This window comes from Gobius niger, assembly GCF_951799975.1.
Source record: "Gobius niger genome assembly, chromosome: 12".
NCBI classification, from domain to species: Eukaryota; Metazoa; Chordata; class Actinopteri; order Gobiiformes; family Gobiidae; genus Gobius; species Gobius niger.
The window spans coordinates 21587244-21607420 of NC_136863.1; the positions used below are offsets into that span (position 1 = coordinate 21587244).

The 20177-nt window shown below is 42.1% G+C and overlaps 1 protein-coding gene across 3 annotated transcripts; it reads right to left on the reverse strand.

The window, feature by feature from the left end:
• Nucleotides 1-1512: 1512 nt before the first annotated feature.
• aebp2 (AE binding protein 2) lies at nucleotides 1513-20079 on the reverse strand (the record flags this gene model as incomplete). 3 transcript variants are annotated; one of them, XM_079567206.1, is made up of 9 exons in its annotated part: nucleotides 19379-20079; nucleotides 18295-18505; nucleotides 17428-17535; nucleotides 16995-17187; nucleotides 16737-16861; nucleotides 11244-11311; nucleotides 4923-5036; nucleotides 4461-4490; nucleotides 1513-2659 (listed from the first exon to the last, which is right to left on the reverse strand). In XM_079567206.1, exons 1-9 carry the CDS (start codon nucleotides 19981-19983, stop codon nucleotides 2653-2655), a joined length of 1461 nt encoding a protein of 486 aa, XP_079423332.1. In that variant the 5' UTR covers nucleotides 19984-20079. The 3 variants fall into 3 exon arrangements, with proteins under 3 accessions (XP_079423332.1, XP_079423333.1, XP_079423334.1); XM_079567207.1 differs by having other exon boundaries at nucleotides 1516-2659; nucleotides 17001-17187; nucleotides 19379-20073; XM_079567208.1 differs by lacking the exons at nucleotides 1513-2659; nucleotides 4461-4490 and having other exon boundaries at nucleotides 4919-5036; nucleotides 17001-17187; nucleotides 19379-20076.
• Between the last annotated feature and the right edge of the window lie 98 nt (nucleotides 20080-20177).

Genomic DNA, 20177 nt, shown 5'->3' on the forward strand with positions numbered 1-20177 from the left:
AATATATTAGAAGTAGTGACGCATCCTTTGATGCAACGGGGCAACCAACAAGGAGCAGTGGGCTCTGTGTGCAGCACCCGGAGACCCAGGCGAGTAGAATCACCTGGCTGGAGGATTCACCTATTGTGCATGTTTTCAAAACCGGAGCACACAGAGGAAACCAATCCAGACACTGAAGAGAAACTTGCAAACTCCTCAGGCCCACATGGTCCAGGGAGTGAACCTGTCACCTTCTTGCTGTGAGGCAAGAGCGCCAACCACTCTGCTACCCAATAGATTTCTATTTAACTCTCCTAGTGTAATTCACTGTGAAACCTAAGCTCGTAAAACCTTATCACTGTGTACTTCCTGCTAAACTAACTTTACAACTTTGGTAATTTATTGTTTTTAATAAATTCAGACAAGGAAAAGGTCTGATATGAACAAGGATGTTCTACTCAGAGTGGTTTCCAAGTCACCCTCATTGTCTGAGAGTTATCGAGATCAGTAAAATGTCATTTTTGGACAATGGATTTATTTGTAGGTGTTCTTGCAAGAATGTGTTTTGTTGATGAACTTAGGAAATTATACGTTGAGCGCACAAATTTGCTCTATATGATTAGAACAACAATTGTTGATTTACTCCTCTTGACATTATCGTCTAAAGCAGAGTCCAGCCTGTACTCTTACACACAGCTGCGTTCACTCAATGGGCCCTTCTGTGAAGTGTCAAAGCGGTGAGGTCCGAGTGCTGAAGAAGAAACAAATTCCACTTCATAGTGAGTTCCAGTAGTGCAAAAGTTATATTCAAGCTTGAGTCAAGGTTTGTGCATTGCAACTTTACCGAAAAAAAGCACTTGGAGGAGGCCACCCTGAGAGGATCTAGGTTTTCTCAATATTGCGTATTCCTGCACTGTGCGTTTTAACGTCACACTGACAGCCACTAATACAGGCACTTAACATTGAATCTGGTCTTCTTTAAAATAGTAGGAATAATCAAGTAATTATGCCAATAGCAACAGATGCCAGCAGACGATAAAACACCAAGTGCAGCTTTAATGTGCCACATGTTCTTGTCTCTATTCCTTATGTGTAGGAGCTCTTATTGAAAGTGGCCTCTCCCTGAACTGCGCTCTTCCCCACTGGGTTGTTCAGTCCCAACAGAAGCTGGCGGAGCTGGGCCACAGCTCGGACCAATCCCAGCAGGACGCTCCCAATGCTGCGCCGACACAGAGACTCTCCATAGGCACAAAGATGATGAGAGTACTAACCTCCCAGAATCCCAGTTAAATGTTGAGTCATTTTTTCAAGCATACTTTTATTGTATGCTTATGGTTACTTCAATCCAGTGGTCATTTATGCATTGGTTTACAAAGCCTTGTTAAAAAAAAAAAGTAACAAATAAATCAGACTTTCAGCTTAGTTTTTAACTTCCACTTAAGATATACAGTACATTTACCAAAGCACTATTTATAAGCCACTTCTGCTCCATACATGCAAAAGTCTCACTCAATGATACGCCTCTAAAACTCGTGAATATCCGTTTTGAACAAACAATTCGACAGGCCTTCGTTGTACCCATTTTATTACAAAACACCTCCAACAGCGACCACATACAGTAGGAAACACATCAAAGAACAATTGAAGAAGTGCTTAAATATATTGGAGAGAAGGAGTGGAGGAGTTAACACTGTTTTTTTTTTTTAAAGAGCTTTGAAATGAGACAGTGATTTCTTTTAGCTTGCCTCGGTTACATTCAAAACGAGCTGCAGCTTTCGCTAATAATATTCTTCCTTTAGAATCATCTACAAAGTCCTATATCTTTACTCTCATTTAATCTGGATGTGCAGACAACATGGGCAGCTGCATAAGGTGCAACTAACAATTAATCAAGTGCCGAAAGGAAATGGATTCAGATGCTAGATACGTGTTGAGTATTAAGATGGAGTTTGTAAAATACGCGGGGGATTAGAAATGTGAAAAGTTAGAAGTGAAGCTGTTTGCTGCACGTACGGTGATGTTATCTGAGGTCCGATACAGCGCAAACGTCTGTGTCATTAAAAGCCCAAAAAATACGAAATAGAGGATGTCAGTTATTGCTGCTGCAGATTATGTATTGCATTGTACACGTCACTGTTGTTACCTTCCGTCATCAAAGACACTGCATTTAAGAAGTATAAATAGGATTGTGTAAAAGGATTTCGTCACCATGATTACAACTAAAGATTATCACAGCAAAGGTTTTTTTCTTATCCAAAAAAAACAACAAAAAACAGTCACAAAAATCCCACAGTACATCAGTATTATTACGGTATAAAAATAAGTTACAAATCTGCATGAATAATTTTACAAAAACAGTTATAAAATGCATGTTCCCAGTAAAATGTAAAACCGTTCTTTTACACCAAAGAATATTTTCATCGAGGTGCTTGATAAAAGTGTGATCTGTGTTTTTTTCGTTGAGTCCGTTCCACGGCGCGCTTGGCATTGTCAGTTATGTGAGACTGACGCAAAAAAAAGAAAAAAAAGAAAAAAAGGGCTTCGCGGCCAAGATCCGTCATTTTTCATCGCCACTTCTGCGTTTGGCAGAAGACAAGACGAAGCGTGCCCCCGTTCGGACAGATACACGAACGTGGATTTCCCCCCTTCAAAGTACGAGTCCGTGTTGACTCCTCACAGGCTGAGCGCGAGAGACGAGAGAGACAAGAGAGACAGAGTGAGGACTTCACCACATCACTGCAATACAAATACACCCTAAAAGCTTAATAAATGAGCTTCCTTTTGAGAAATCTTCACCTACAACCCATCGGGTAAAACAAATTACCTTTATGTGGACAATTTTATCATAGGAAGAACTATTTCAACATAAGAAGAAGTATTTTGTCCTCCAAGAAAATATGTTAGCTGAAGATTAGCAAGTCTAGGAATTTCAGCAAGAGCTAAGTTGCAATGGCTATTTCAGTAAGAAATTTCAGAACTTAAAGCAGAACTAAGCAACTTGTATTACCTCCAGAGGGACTATGAAAACAATTTATTACGGTAAACAAGTGTTAATAGGATGATTGGGGGCTCTTTCATCTCCCCCTGGTGTCTCTGTCCAGAAAAAAAACACCCTTGCAACTTTCCCTGCACCGGGTCGGAGGCGCAATACACACTAAAGGAATCATGAAGAAGCTTACAGACTAACAGGCAAAGCCATCTGCAGGCTAGTGCCACTGAAACATTATTTACAATATCTCCATTGTGTAATTAGATGTACACTATCCCGCTCTCTTTTTGTCTTTTCTGTCAGTGTAGTATTAACTCTCACGGACAATTAAAGAGTAAATAAAAAACACAACATGCTACAACACCTGCAGTGGCGCTTATGGCCTTTAGGGGCATAACTCATGTAAGTATTTTTTGTCACTCACGTTTGGCTGTAAATTCTGTTAAAGCGGCGCGATCCTGCAGTTAGCTTTGCCCGTTAGCCTGGTAGCTTCTTCTTTGTAATTCCCTTAGTGTGTATTGCGCCTCCGGGTCGGAGCAGGGAATGTTGTAAGGGTGGTTTTCTGGCCACAAAACCTGTCTCTGGAAAGACCCCCTAAACATCCCATTAACACTTGTACTACCTCCAGAGCGACTACGAAAAGGATTTATTCGGGTAAACAAGTTACTTTGTTCTACTTTAAGTGTGTGTTCCTGTTCAGAGGCAGTGCACCAAAGACAGGTGATGCACATGAGGAGTAAAAGCCTGGTTGCTATGTTTTTTTATATAAAGAATACATTTTTACAGATATTAATGTACGTTCTGATAACTCCCTGTATGCCAATAAAATAAGAATTCATCACACTTTAGGGTTAAAATGCAGATATAGCTTTCATCTACATGCCTTGAAGATCAGTTACCATGACAACCCATGGTTAAGAGTCGAATAACAGCTATCAGACAAGTTTTTAGACACTTGAGAAGTTTAGACAAAAGTAACTTAAAAACTATACAAGTAAAGTAATGACCAATAAAGTGAATGAAAACAAAAGTTTCACACAGATTAACCTGTGTACACAAGGTCACTGCTGCTAAAGTCAACCTCCGCTTCTCCCAAATATGACCTCAGCTGCGACTAACACACGAGCTACATCACACATTATTTCTCCATGAACAGGCCTCACATACTAACTGCGAACAATCAAACACTCAACCTCTAAGTGAATGGTTCCTGAACGGCAGATGCACTACGTGATCGTAAAGCTCACAAAAACATTACATGTGTGTAATGGCTACCAGAGCAGCACCGGAGCGAATGGTGCACATATGTAGACTAGATTTATTTTCCTGTTTTTTGGGGGCGGTCAATACAAGTTATAAGTTGGTGATTTGGGGAAATAGTTACAATAGATACTGTGTGAGACAATAGAGGGCAATGGTTGTGAGGTGTCGCCATAGTTTTCTCATTCAAATAGTTGCTGCTTTCCAAGTACTATAAAACTTCTCAACTTACCTTCGCTTCAGCCGCTTTTGTGGAAGAGCTCTGCAAAAGAACAGTTTATTATGTTTAGGCACATCATACTTCAAACTTGAGATCACAAAAAGGTTAACAATAAGGTTCATCAGCTTTTACTGAGAAGCAAAACGCCCTTAATACAAAAAACACTCAGTACAGAAGATGACTGTCATACATTCTTTGACAATGGGAAACTCCTGTATGACTGAGAGCAAAAAATAGCAGGGGGAACTCTTCTGCTTTGAAGTTCAATTGGCTTCTTTATGAGTGGGATTTCTAATGTTCAGAGTAACAGTAAAATCAGGAATTGGTGCCCCCTAAAGGCTGAAACACAAAACTGCTCATTTTGATCCTTGCAACTTGTAATTTGAAGAGCACTTTTTGTGTAACAACTAGAACAACTGGTTAACACGTGTTTGGCCGGCCCATAAAGGCAGAGCAGTCATTACGGACACTTACCGATAAATGTTGGGGTCTAGCAGCATGGCAGTGTCCTGCGGTAACTGGGATAAGTGCACCACTTTAGTCTTCAGCTGCGTTCGCTCAGCCTCGTTCACCCAAACATCAGGTAATCTGCAGAGAGACAGAAGGGGGGAAAAGGTGTGCGGTCAGGAAGTGCAAGGGAGCACAGGAGGATACTGAGCCCAGAGTACAGGTTATTTGATTTGTATTTGTAAACTAAATCATTAGGCTGGATCTACCGTTTGATTTATTTGATGGTTTGTCAGTGATAAACAGCGCTGTATTGTTCATTATTTACTACTAACATTGCCAAATAACACTATTATGTTCCCAATTTTAATGTTAAACTCCAAAACTAGCCAACAATCCTAATTGTTTAGATTTGGTTTGATACTGCAACTTTGAACAGAATGCCTTGTAGTTGCTGAAGTTGTGTATTACTAGACATATCGGTACTGCTTTTGCCAATGATCAAGACCATTCCTAAATATTCATGAAAGATCATTTTAAGAGCTTTGCATATTAGTGTCTAGTTTAGCTACTCGATTTGAAAAGGACTCGCATCTGGAAATACTAATGTCTAATGTCTAATGTAAACACGACAGAAAGGGAATGGCCCTGGCACTACTATACTGTACTGCACTTTGAAGAGAGTGGTGTGCATAAACCCGACGCAGACCCTCTCTTTCTCTCTGCCTCCCCCCCCCCATCTGCTCTGCCAGCAGTCCCAGCGTCACCACGTGCGTCAGAGAAGGAGCCCCCAGAGATGCACACCCCATACACATACTGCAGTCACACACACAAGCCAATCACTCATGTGCCCCGTCAGCTCAATGAGAGGATGGCATTCAGGTAGCACTATACAGTAGATGCAGCAGCCTATTCAGCAAAACAGAGCGGGCACTGATAAACAAGAAACAACAGAAGGACAAGAAGTTGGTGTGCATTAAAAAAGTACTTTGCATTTTGCAGGAGTCGGCCCAAACAGTTGTTGTTACGGCTTGTTTTAGTATCTGAGAATGTTGCTTATGTTGGACCCTTGTGCATGCAGATTATTTATAAAACCCAGTAGTTAAGATGTCTATAAACATGTTCTTGTGCATGTGATGCTTGTTTTAGTTTAATATTATATCAGTGGGCTCCTGTTAATAAATGTTATATGCATTCTGCCAATGATTGTCAAGATGCTAAGCCAGCCCATTCCTGATTTAAACATTCTCACACTGAAATCCACCTATACATCATGGAATGTGTACAGGTAGTCCTAGTAGTAGAGGGGAAATTATGAAAAGTCAAAACTTGAAAGTTAACCTTTAAGTTGAACTAATAGCGTGCCTTTTCATGGAGAAAGGATGATGAGAGGAGCCAGGAGTGAGACGAGAAGCAGACTGTTTCGGAGACGCACTGGAGTTTGGGCTCAGCTGAGTTAGTGTCCTTGTGCAGATGACAGGGGCCCTGCTCAGTGTCAGCACCACCGTAAACACTCCTGAAAGGGCATGTGCGTGCGGCTCACATGCCCCGGTGCCCTCCAGAGCTGGAGACCAAGGGCTGCACATTATATCGCCAAAATATCGTGATCCGCGATCAAGTGATGGCAAAATCACTCAGGTCTTCCATCTGCTTGAGGATCACACGCGTGTATCGAGCAAGGATAAAAAAAAAAAGAAAGAGCTTAAAGCAACACCGCGTAACTTTTCAGATTTAGTGCCTCGAAAGGCCACAAGCTCCACTGCAGTATCGTAAAAAAATGCCTGTACTAATGATGAATTATGTGGCAAATAGTGAATGATGAAGCAGCGAGGAAAATCCACTAAATTTAATCTCTGAGCCCCCACCTGGATCGCGCGCATTTTCTCCAGTTTGGCTTTACCCAAATCTAAAAGTTTGCCTACAGAGACCTACAAAATTGATCCTAAATTTTGTGCGTTTTCGTCACAGTTTTCTCACATTTTACTCACATTTTTGTCATGTTTGCTCTTTTGACACTTTTTCATTGTTTTATTTTTCCTCATGTTTTTGTTCAGGGTGGGACTTAATGGGGGGGGAGACACAAAACAACTGCTAGGCACTGCTGGTAAATACATCTAACACAATGTAGTGTCCAAATGCTTTTATAGTTAGTTACATGATATAATCTACACTGGCTTATCGACACATTTAGCACAATTTCAAGCTCTTATAAAACAAATAACTTTTACAGGGAGGGAGCGGGACATCACCAGCTCGTCTCCATGGCGCTGTTGTCGTTTATCTTTGGACATTTGAAATCCCATCCATTTATTTGGAAACCCACGTCACAAATAGCGTTATTGGTTTCACGCCGATCAATCAAGTTTGTTTATGTGACTTTAGTTCTGATTTTTCTCATCTCGTTCAATTCTAGCCTCATCGTTGTTCCTGATTTAACATTATTAAGTCTTACCATTTTCCCTCATTGCTCAGCTTTACCGGAGACTTGTCAATAAAGCGAAAGAGCAAAGAATTTGACTTATGGGGAGGACAGAGGAAAGACCAGACAGGGGACTGGGGACTGTCACCTATTGTCATTGAAAGCACTTGGCAATATTTATATCCTGTTACAGCCCACAGGGACAGTGTTTAGTCACGGCAAGCCAAATAAAGACAAATGGCTTTAGCCGAGTTTCCAGGAGGCATGTTTCTTTATGAGACTGAAATGTATATTGTGATTGAGGTCTTTGAGGAGAGCTACCGTAGGTGTCTGCCAGAGACAAACCCAGTCGACAGCGTGATGGATCACTGGCTCCGGGCCTAAACCCTTCCGCCGGTGACTAAGTTTATCATTTAAGAAAAGTCTAGATTAGATTGCCGAAGCATTATGCAGCTCAGTGTGGAATTCAAAATCCAATGTTCCCTTTTCTTACAATTAGGAAGAGGAGTGGAGTTTCCAAAAAGAAAAAAAAAAAGCAGCCGCATCCATAAAGTTGCAAACGTGATAAGAGAGTCCCAGTTTAGAAGCGCCCCGGTAGATGGATGTTTTTTGTGTCGGTACAGTGCCGCAATATGAAAATTTACTTGCAATTTGTTCTGGAGCAAAAGCAAAACATTGTCTGCGCGCTATAAAGAGCGTCATATTTCAACAGAAGCTGCTGTGGATATATTCGTGTGATAAAAGACACGCACTCGTGGATATTAATGTCAGTTTACACAGCCGAATTACCTGGACAAGTCTGTTTGACACACAGGGGGATTGCTTTATTGCCATTGGATCAAAAGCAGCAGTAGCTTCATTGTCTTCCTCAACATTTACAGAGAGGAGAGACTTTGTCCGGCCTATAGAGCAAACAGATGTACCCTTTTATGGTACGGAAAAATAATCGTCTTTGGGTTTCAATATCAGAGCGGTAGCATTGATTTATTATGCAGGCAGGAGTGTGTCAATATATCAATTTTCCGATATATTGCGATATTTTGCAGGACGATATGATACTTTTTGTTCTGATATTGACTTTTTGTGACATCACGCATATTAATGAGAAACTTCATGCATACTAATGAGGCAGCACTTTTTTTTTCACAGTCAATAGAGGCCAACAATGATCAAGAATTCAGTCAGGACAGCAGGGGGCAGCACTATAGTTTTAAGCACTTGGACCCAACACTGTCACACAAGTAAATCATTTTTAATGAGTTTTCATATTTATAAATAAAATTAATTTGGGGTCAATTTATTCCTTTATAAATAGGACTGTGGTTCCTTGTTTATTGAAATGTAAATGAAGTCACTGACAGATCTATAGACCCATTTTCAGTGTGTAAGTCAGGGATCATTTATAGACACAGACAAAAGTGGTACAAAGCACATGGAAATATGTAGTACGTTAAAATAAAGGCTCAAAGTAGCATGTTTTGTATTCCTCGTGATGTATCGTATGTTATTTCTGTGCAATATATCGATTATCGCAGTATCGGCAGTTGGCATGTCGTGAGATAATCGTTGTCATAAGCCATGTATCGCGTATCGAATCCTGAGGTACCCAGAGGTTCCCACCCCTACTATGAGGTGTGTCGGACCGTGACAGTCACTATCCAGCTGTTGTTTTTTTTAAAGAGTGAACTATGCGCAAAGAAACAAATAACCTGGGGAAAAGAATATAAGGAAACCAATTCAACAAAAATTGTATTGTATTTTTAGTCTGCCATTTTTTCATTAACCTCCATTTCCACCATATTCAAATGTCACTGGTAAAGTTTCCCTCCTCTCCGCATACTTCCTCCTCCCCATCTCCCCGCTCATTCTTTTCCCACATCCGTTTAGCCTCGGTGCATCATTAGCCTGTGTATCTAAGTCCATCTATTGTGTCTGTGTTTGGACATAGAGATGATGCGGGGGAGACCTTTTCCCGATCACAAACTCTCTCTCTCTCTCTCTCTCTCTCGCTCTCATTATTCTCCCTTGCGGTTGCGCTCTCCCACGCCGCCGGTTTGTGAGCGGGGAGGCAGATCAGAGAGGAGTGGAGAGCAGGAAGCATTACGAGGATGAGAGAACACAAGCCTTCAGCGGCACAGCATCTTCCCTCTCCTCTGTCAGCTACTATCAGCCTCAGCGTTACAACCAAACCATTATTTTGCCCCGCGCTGCCCCTGTTCCCAGTCTCTAAACCGCGTCTCTTTTAGGCATGTCTCCTAAAACGGTCATGTCATAAAACTTACTTGAATATAATTAGGGAAAGTTAAGCTGCTCCCAATTGTTATTTAAATACATTATTGATATTGCTTTGTTTGATTTCTGACTTAGGGTTTGAGAACACAATTTCAATTCCCTGTATGCACTTTACATGAGATTGTGCTCATATATGGGCCAGCGGGAAAATAAATGATTCCTCCTCAATGCAGGAAATATGTTTGACATGCTGCATCTCACGTCCCAGTGGGAAAAGCAAGCAGAGTTCATTCAGATGCGCCCAAAGTGTTTATTGTTTCTACGAGAAGCGCAGCCGGGAAAATCAAGACGCTTTCACACAATCTTAAATGTGGGTTTGCGAGCGCAGTTTCTGATGAGATGTTTGAGACGATGAGGGCTTCAAGTTGTTCAGCTTTTGCATGAACGACACTGGGGGCTGATGAAGTTCGTGGTTGGACAGCTCAGTAACCACGTGATATTAGGCGCAGTTTATCCCAGATGTTTAGTCTCTGCGGTTGAGTTGTTGCTAATATTGCACAATGACTTACAGTGAATTTTGGCAAAGTACAAGGGCTTTGTGTAGAGAGCTTGCGTGAGTACAAAGAGACCTGAGGACATGCAAAGCTACACAACATAATAAATATTAAAATAATCCGTGAGGGAAGGATGGAAAAATTCATAGCGGAGCGGCTCTGACGTCAAAGACAGCGCCGTCGCGTTTGCAGCTGGACGGAAAGAGACTGGTAGAGTCGAGGCACAAAGCGCTCCATACATTGTTGATGCTCGTGTCCCGCTGCTCGCAAAGGAAACCCGGCCTGTGTGTTTAAATATTAGTGAGATGGAAGCTTTGATTATGTGCATTACTTCAGAGACTTTGGGGGGGTGGGGGGCAAGGTATACATTGTACCTTACATGCAGGGTGTTCCAGACTTAAGAATATCTTTATCATTATTATATATTGAATCAAACAATCAAATTCCCCTTTTTACGTCAGTTTTTTTGGGGGGGGAAGAATGATTTAAAAAAGGTAGGTGCTAATCATTTTTCACCTTTTTGTTGAGTTTTTGTCGCGTTGTCATTGCTTTTTTGTCGTGTTTTCGTCATTTTTTTTGTGGCTCTTTCGATGCATTTCAGCGTTTTTGTTTTGGTTGCTTTTTCTCGCGTATTCGGCGCAATTTTGTCACTTTTTTCATTGCTTTTTTTTGTAGAATGTGCAAAAAGTGGCATAAAAGGCACTGCTATCACAATTAAACTTGGGTTCAGATTCGGATTCATTTATTGCTCGTCTCCAGGGGGAGAAATTTCACTTGGGTTGCCTTTAACTACATGATACATAGAGATGCCAAACCTCATTTGAAAGAGTTTTAACAAATGGAGGCTGTACTAGCGCTAAAATAGCTGGATTACGGACGAACCAGAGGATTTGCTTTTCTGCTTTCTGTGGAGCTTTAAAACCCAAACGTAACGTAACAAAATAAAAGCTGTCATATTTGTGATGAAAAAACGATATTTAATATAATAGTAAATCATTGTCCTTATATCTGTGGACGCATAGATCATGTTTAAGAAATAATACATTAAAATCTTTATCTTTATAGGTATCTTTATCTTTATTATCTAACCAAATCTCCAAATTGTGCTTTCAGAAAAATCAAACGAGACTAGAGTGTACTCACATGTCCTCTGGCGTCCAATGGAGCAGCACCTTCACTTTGCCGGTCCCCTCTTTCCTCTTGGCCAGCACCTGCGCGGAATTTCACAAATAGAATCAACCCGCGCATGAATATTTTCTACCGACAAATTAGACGGACGTAACATTTATCATTTATATTACACTCCTGTTTTAATTCAGCAGGTTCAAAGCGGCAGAGGTGCACTTATGTTGGGAGATTTTGGCTGCTATCGCGACACTCACTCTCTGGTCTTCAAAGCCCTGCCCCAGCCCTGGCCTCCCTCTGATGAATAATGAGTCTCCAGCTTCAAACATTTCACTAAGCAATCCTCGGCCTGATCATTACACTAATAAGCTGCGAGCAGGACTTTTAATAATGCATACAAGACTATTTCCAGCACAGATCTGTCTCACACAGCCTTCTGCTACTACTGTAAACTCCCAGCCAAGTATGGAGGTTGCCCTTGGAAATTAGGGTTATGTATGGAGAGGGATCAGGGCTCGGAATCTGAAACATTGAAGTCCGTGAGTATGTGTCAAATGATGCTATGGAGAAGAAAAACACTGACAAGTGCAATCGTCCTCATTTAACCTGGGTTAAAGCAGTACTAAGTAACTCATGCCCCTAGATGTAGCATGTTACGTTTTAATCGTCCGTGAGAGTAAATACAACGCTGAGAGAAAAGACAAAGGGAGAGAGGGATATTGTACATCCAATTACACAATAGAGATGTTTTTGTCACTCAAACTTGGCTGTAAATACTGTTTAAATGGCGCTAGTCCGCGGTTAGCTTTGCCCGTTAGCCTGTTAGCTTCTTCGTGATTCCATTAGTGTGTATTGAGGCCTCCGGGTTGGAGCATGGAAAGTTGAAATTGTGGTTTTCTGGCCAGAGACACCGGGGGAGATGAAAGACCCCCCAATCATCCCATCAACACTTGTATTACCCCCCGGGGGACGACGAGAAGGATTTATTAAGGTAAACATGTTACTTAGTATTGCTTTAAGGTGGGACACTCAAAAAAAAAACTTTATGAAAGGAAACTATATTCAAAAAGTTGAGAATGTTGGGATTCCAAACTGATTTTATCTGGTCTTCTCCAGTCCTATGTTAACTGACAGGAGAAAAGGGGCGGGCACAATTCATGGCGGCGCCCACGCAAACTTCCGGAATTGAATAGACGACGCAAAGCAGCAACATCTCCATGGAGACGAGTTGCTGATGTCCTGCTCCCAGCAAAGTTACGGGTCCGGTCAAAGGTGCGGCGAGCCCACTCATGGTGCAGACACTTGTGTTTTTCAGGGATTTATAATAAACCACCTATAAATAAATAATTGTTTGTATTTTGTGATATTCATTGGGTGAAATGCCATTGTGGCTTTAAATTTATTTATTTTTTATTTATTTATTTATTTGACAGGGACATTGCAAGTCAACATAGTACAAAACAAGCTTGTTACTGATGTGATGCAAAAAGAGTGTATAGCTAGTGCTAATTTTCAACTCCAGTCCCTGGTTGGGCCTTTCTACACAAAATTAACATTTTCAATTTTATCTTAAAAAACTTACCTATATTATATACACACTATATAAATCATTTACACACACAAACTCAGTGCTTTAAATGAGTTTAAATGATGGATAATATCAGTTGCAAGTTAATTTTATTTCAGTGAAGCAGCAATTTTAAGGAAGAAATGTTGGGCAGGAAGTGGCGTATATAGAGGTAAAGTTTCATAGCAGTTTGACTCATTTCCCATTGACTTAACATGGTTGGCACGGCAACAGTTTAAAATTATTCACCTTCGTCTAAGTCACTTCCTTCGGTGTCCGATAAGGAAGTGAAACTATAAATATCATAAAAAATGGCCTGACTAAAGAAAGCTGGGTACAATCTTTAGCAAAATCTAATATATAAAGTATAATTGTGTTAACTACGTTTGAGCAAAAATTGTGTCTAATGTTTCATATGCACTTTATATTATATTGAAAAAAGGTTCAATTCAAGCAAAATGTAAAAAAGATGAGCAAAAGTATAGTTGGGGGTAAACCTGAACTCCAGACATCACAACTCAAGTGTGAGATACAGTTCAAAGGTGGTAAATAAATCAGAACTTTCGATAACAGCCCTTGAAGTAACATTTCAGGTCCAAAGCAACGCAGCCACAATGGGTTAAAAACAAAGTAAAATGCACCACTTAATCCGATTTCTTTTCAGACATTTTGGTATTAAGTTTGCCTCAGCCAAAAGATACAAACTGTAAGTCTCTTTTCTATCCGCAGATACAGCTGGAACTCAGGGCAGAAGAGGATTTCGAGGAGAGCCCGTCTCAGCCCGTGCCTAACACCCATTCATCACGCTGTGTCCGTTTATTGTAAAGCTGGTCTGGAATTCGCACAAATATTGTCAGTGGGTTTGAAGGGATGGCTGGAAAAATAAGCAGGACCCTCGGAAATAACTCCAGATAGGATCTCTTGCGTCAATTGGATTTTTTTTGGGGGGGGACTATTTTTAGGAGGACGAATGAGCTCACAAATGAGGAACTTCTTTCGCATGAATAACTAAAATGACTTGGATGACTCGAGGGACGGCTCTGGCATTGACGGAAACTGGTTTGGGGGCACCAGGGAGCGGCTCCTCGGAGATTAACGCAGACAAATGGCTCACTCTGTCCTACTCTGTGACTTTTATAACCTACACTGGGAGAAAACTACCTTACATTATTAAACAGTAACAGATAGCTACTGAAAATGAAACCTGTTTTGATGTCAAGTGCAAAGTGCAGGTCTGTTTTTGTGAAACTTCATGTGTATGCATATTTCCTGCAACATTTGCTTTAACATCATATTTGATAGATTTTAGATGAGCAAGAAACCTATTATAGATTTTTTTAGAACAGAGTTTCTTATTTTTGGCACATCAATTTTACTGTGCTTTGTAATTCTACATGGCAAACAATTAGGGCTGCACATAAAAAAAAAAGCATAAGAGAAGACTGACTCACTACCATTGATAATATTGGTGAGGTCTGAACTCCTTAGCAGTTTGTTTATATAAAAGCCCATTATGGAAACATATTTTTCTTGTTTTCACAGGACATTAATCACCTACAAAAGTCTTGAGATTTACATATTGCGACAATAAAAATGGCTATTTCTGTTTGGATGTGATTATGCAAAAACAAATTCCTCACATGATTCTGGTTCCCAAGAATATACGAAAGTGGCTTGAGCCCATAAATTCAGTGACAATAAATAGACACACAATTATTAAATACTCCAATGCAATGCCGGAGAGGGCTTTGAGCGTTCATCCTCGGTTTTCCATTTGTTTGCGGCCGGTGAGGCTGGGGTCACTGGGAGTTGTGCCGTTTAGTCTCGTCTTAATTAAATCATATATAACAAAAGCTCGCAGTTAACCTCACAGTGCGTGAGGTCACCACACACCCTGCTGCAGAGCTGACCCGGCAGAACAGGTGAAGAGGTCGGACAACTGAGAGCGCTTTTGTTTAAACGGTAGGAAGTGATTTGTGAGGAGCGAGGGGCAGAAAATTTACAAAAATGATATTATTCAAATGTAATTAGTCTTTCCACGTAAAACAAAAAACTGGCATGAAGTTCAATATCCTCTCTATTAGCAAAAAATAACCAAGTTGATATTTTTTATTCACTTAACCTCTTAACTCCCGCCTGAACCGAGAGCATTTTCTCCAGTTCAGCTTTACCCAAATCCTGTAGGCCAGTGTAACACCTCATTTGAGAGCTAAGATCTACAAAACTCATTTCCATCTTTTTTTTGGGGGGGGGGTATTCAACTAATTTTGTAACTTTTTTGTCTTTTTTAAATCATTTTTTTGTCTTTTTTTTGTCATTTATTGGTCACATTTTTTGTCATTTTTTGCTATTTTTTTGTCACATTTTTTGCCCTTTTTTGTCACATTTTTGTCATTTTTCGTCACTTTTTTGGAAAAGTTTTCTCACTTTTATGTCACATCTTCATCATTGTTTTCGTCTCAGTTCTGTCGCTATTTTCTCACCTTTTTTCCCGAAGCTGTCTATTTTCCTATACTGTACACAACCATTGTAATATGATCTTGCTGACAGTATACACCCTACTGCTGACCTCTTATTTGTGAGCTGAGCGGGTTGAACTGTTACTCGAAGGGACAGGTCTTAATGCCTGATTTACGCAGTGGGAGTCTGGAGGGAGTGCGGAGAGGGAAAAAAGGGAGCGCAGAATGAATATTAGCCCGGCACTAAAACAAGACAGTGAAAAGTGCGAGACTAAAGAAGGAGAAGGAGTGGCAGGCGTGCTAAGAGCGGGTGCCTGTCTGGTGTCGCGGGGTCGGATGGGGGGGTGGGGGGGATGACGCAGATCGGAGGAATAACAAAAATATCCAGAGATAAACATGACTGAGTGGGCCTGTCGTGTCCGCAGGGGCTGCTGGCCAACCTCCACAGGACCCCCGTGTTTCCAGGCTCTTTCTCTCCCAGGCAGAGGAGGCTCTACATGGGACAATCAAAATGTATGCCCAATGGTCAAACCCGCCCCCTTCCTCTGGCCACACTGACCTGCACTTAACCCTGGGTTATCTCTGCTCTTCACCCAGTCTTAAAATTTGTTATGCTGCTCCTCAGACAGCGTTACCTCTCCTCTTCTTCTTCTTCTTCCCAAGCTTGATCTGCACTTTGTTTGACTTTTGAAATTTCAGTAGCTGAGATTGAAGAAGAGAAGCAGGAATAAAAGTGCTGAGAGACGCAGACATCATGAAGATCACGCAGCTGAGTGATACTTTGTAATGGGAAGAAATATTGATATAAACTATTAGGTCTGTACTAGTTCTTGCTTTTCCGTGTGTTGTGGGAAACTGTCTTTGATAATGTCATTTCTGATCATTTCGATTGCTTTGGTCCTTGATGGAAAAGCGAAGAGTGAATTATGTGAAGCGTCAGCACATCTGAAAGAGGATAACGTGGGAGTGCGTTTCTGCCGAGCGCCTTCACACAAAGCCAAGAGTGCTCCCTAGTGCAACTGCGGAGAATAGCATTTAAGTCGCTTCCTCTAAAACGAAATTTTAGATGTGTTTAACAAAAGGACCTTTACTCAACGCTAAGCAGGAGAGGCATTTCAACTTTTTGTTTGTTTGTTCAGAATGCAGTCATTTCTCAAACAGGGTTCAGATTCAACACAAAACAATTGCACTGTCTTTTCCATTTAGAGGAAGCAGCAGCAGCAGCAGCAGCCCTCAGGCAACTCACAGGGTTCACTCCAAGTACACCAAGAGCAGAACTGGGATTTTAACCATGGTAGACTTGCACTGCCCCCTTTGGACTCAATAAAAACAAACAACAGGGTGAATACGGACTAGTCCTTAATGGCTGTTTTTACATAAAGCAAAAAGGTAACCAATTCAAAGACCATATTCCAAATAAACCCCGCTCTTGCCTCATCTTTAGTTCTAACCCTGTGTAGGGAGAGGTTTTTAGGTGGTGCTCACCGTACTGTGGAAGACTACGCTGTGGCCGTTGCCCACACTCTCGATGTGGGTGGCCAGGTTCAGGCAGATGGCTCTGTGGCGAATGGCGTCCATCGTTTGAGCGTCGAAGAAGTCGTGAGGACGAGCTGGAGAGACAAAGACACAATCACTCCACTCCCATTCAGTGATTCATTCTCACTGCGGGGATAAAAAAAATCACCCTCTTTCCCTCTACAATATGATTTACAGTATTATGCGGAGAATGAGGAGTTATCATACACTTACGTAGGGAGCATCGGCGCTTGTTCTTGAGTTTCTTCCTCTTGTTGAGTCCTGCTTTTGAAGGCGACTCCTCCTTGAGTTTGGCCTGACTGGACAGTTTGGAGGAGCTCTGTTGGCTGAAGTGGCTCGGGACGTGTCGCGCTAACCCTCCTTGGGACGCAAAGCTAGCGTTGCAGCCACCTACAACACACTGAAAAAGCACTTAGTGAAATGTTGACAGAGTGACATGCCACTTTACTCTGGCACAACAACAATTTATATATATATAAATGTGAATACAAATGGAAAGGGTGCATAATGTGATATACAAGTACACACTACTTTTGCTTTTCCATTAAAAATTACCACAATATCCATTACTGCCTTGCATTCACTCATTTATATATAATTCATGAAGCGCATATGGACAGTGATTTAGCGTTGCATTTACCTTGAAGGGTTTATCTCCACTGTGGGTCAGCATGTGCCTCTGGAGCCAGCTCTGACTGGTGGAGGGCGTGTTATACACTTTACAGCCTTTCCATAAACAGACAAAAACCTACAGCACAAAGAAACAAGTTAAGGCTATGCTCTACTTTAAACACATTTCCTACTTCTTACTTTACATTTTATGACTAATGACCTTTTGATAATGGGTGTGATTTCCGAGTAAATAAAACATCTGCACACATCTTCTGCTAAGAATACACTAAAGGGAGGGCAAGTATAGTATAAGTATAGTGAGTATAAGTATAGTAAGTATAAGTCTAGTATAAGTCAAACTTTTTATCATAGTTTGGCTTGGGGTGCGACTTATACTCAGGTGCGACTTTTATATAAAAACATATAATTTCACAGGTTTGTTATTTTCACACAGACAGCCGCTAGAGGGAGCTCTAAACTTCTGTACCATTGAAGATTTAAAAAACGGTAATCGAGCTGCAGAAAGAACATTTGTAGTGAGCGAGAGACTTGTGAGGGACCGGCGAAAAGCGGAGGTTACACTAACTACAATGAAGAAAACAAAACAAGCTAATCACGGGCCAAAAGCTAGATGGCCACAGCTAAAGGAACGAGTTTCAAACAATATAATGCCGGGAGAGGCTTGTCAACAGTGCAGTTACGCCTCCATGCCCAGGTAGTTACCAAGGCTTGTGCGACTTATACTCCAGAGCAACTTATATGTTATTTTCTTCTTCATTATGCATTTTTTGGCTGGTGCGATTTATACTTCGGAGTGACTTATAGTCCAGTACTTTCTTTCACATATATAGTTTCCTGTGCCTAAACATTTCTTCAACAATCTCTCCATACTGACCCCTCCTCTTTGCCCATCTACGTGAATGCCGCGGATGTGCTCTGCAAGGTCCGGACTTGAGTTGAAGGACAGCGGACAGAGGTCCCAGCAGCAGGGGTACGCCACGTTCTTGGGCCCAGACAAACCAGCGCTGCCCTGGCCGTTCATCATGGCCGGAGTGGAGCGCCCGCTGGACACTGTGCTCTCCATCTCCATCAGTGTACTACTAATACTGCGAGGGGGGGGGGGGACATAATATCACAGTTAGACAAGGAGCACAAGCCAATGACTTTATCTTGACAGCAGATCTGTCTTTGTACGGACGTTAGTGACAGGTGCAGACATGAGCAGCTACATTGAGTAGCCTGGAAATGTCCATGCACTTTGGGCTTGTGCTGATTTTTCATGCATACCACTTTCCCTCAATGGGCCAAATCCGTGTCACGTTACATTCAATGCTGTTCCCATGCAGTTCTCCAAAACTCTTATAGCAACCAATCATTGAACTGTCTGCTTAGTGTCTAATGTAAATCCAGATAGTCATGGTACAATATTAGTTCTTATTTTTAGTATAATCAGATACCGTAATCATTCTCATCAGAAATACCCCTTGGTTGCACTTTATGACATTGTATTCGGATTGTATTAGCTTGGTAAGGTGGGGTAACAAAGGAAATGTATTATGATGGACGCACACCAATCATGTTTCCAGAAAATCTTTATCTATAGGGTTATGATAATTATGAAATAGATGTGTATCCTGTTTCCATGTAATTACCATGTATAATGCATGTAATTAAACACTTTCAGGTACCATTTTCATCCTATTGCAATGCTATAACTGTGCTGTAAAGTAAGATGCTACTTTTATTTGTCGTGAGCAATTTAAAAAAGTGCACAGTGCCAGACACTGGGTTGTAGACTCATGTTTCAGTGGCCGCTGCCTCATCATTGTTTCGTGGGATTGTGGGACAAAATGTGCCTGAAGTGCTGGACCCCCGTTACCTATGGGTCATCACGGCGGAAGTGAGCTTATTGGCGGCAGACCTTGATGTTCGTCTTTACAGTTTCATTCCCATTGATTTGTGATTTGACGTGGACCCACCTGTCCTCGGAGTCCATACGGCTCAGGGGCTCTCCGTCTGAGGATGAGATCTCCACACTCGGCCGCCTCTTGTCACCCAGCTCCCCCCCACCACCACCGCCGCCGACTGCGCTGCTGGGTTTGTCCCCGTCCTCCGCTTTGCTCTTCTCGCAGTCCGTGATCTCCTCCGCACACCGGTTCTCCTCTCCCGGCTCCTCTTTCGCTTCTTTTGCGGTGATCTCGTGGGAGGTTTCATTGTTGGCCTCTTCGAGACTCTCCTGTGGCTCTGATTTCGCGTGCACCACCGTTTCTCCCTCTGCAGCGGCGGGGGTCGTCTCAGGTGCCTGGCCGTCTGTCCCTGGCTTGCTTGCGGCCTTCTCTCCCTCGGTAGTGGGCTGCTGCTCCTCTCCACCACCGGCCTCCGCTTTGGCTTCTTCGCTCTTCGTTTCAGCCGTGCATCCTGCTGCCTCTTCGGCTTCCGGTGCGGCTGCAGCTGCGGCCGGGCCTGCGCCTGTCGCCTCTGCGTCCTCCTCGGCCGTTTTCTCCGGGGGCGAGTCCGTCTCTGCAGCGCTATCAGCGGGGGATTCTTCTTCGGTCGCGGCAGCGGCCATTTCAACGGCGGCCATACCGGTGGATAGTGTCGGTGTCTCCGTCAGAAGCCAACTGCACACGGAGAGCGAAGCGGACAGGCTGAGCGCTCTGCGATTGGTCCGATGGAGAACAAGGCGGGGGAAACCCTGATGTCACTGTTTGAACTTTCCATGTGTTTCCGAAAGAGACTTTATTACCATAGACATATTAATATTACGCATGTATTACA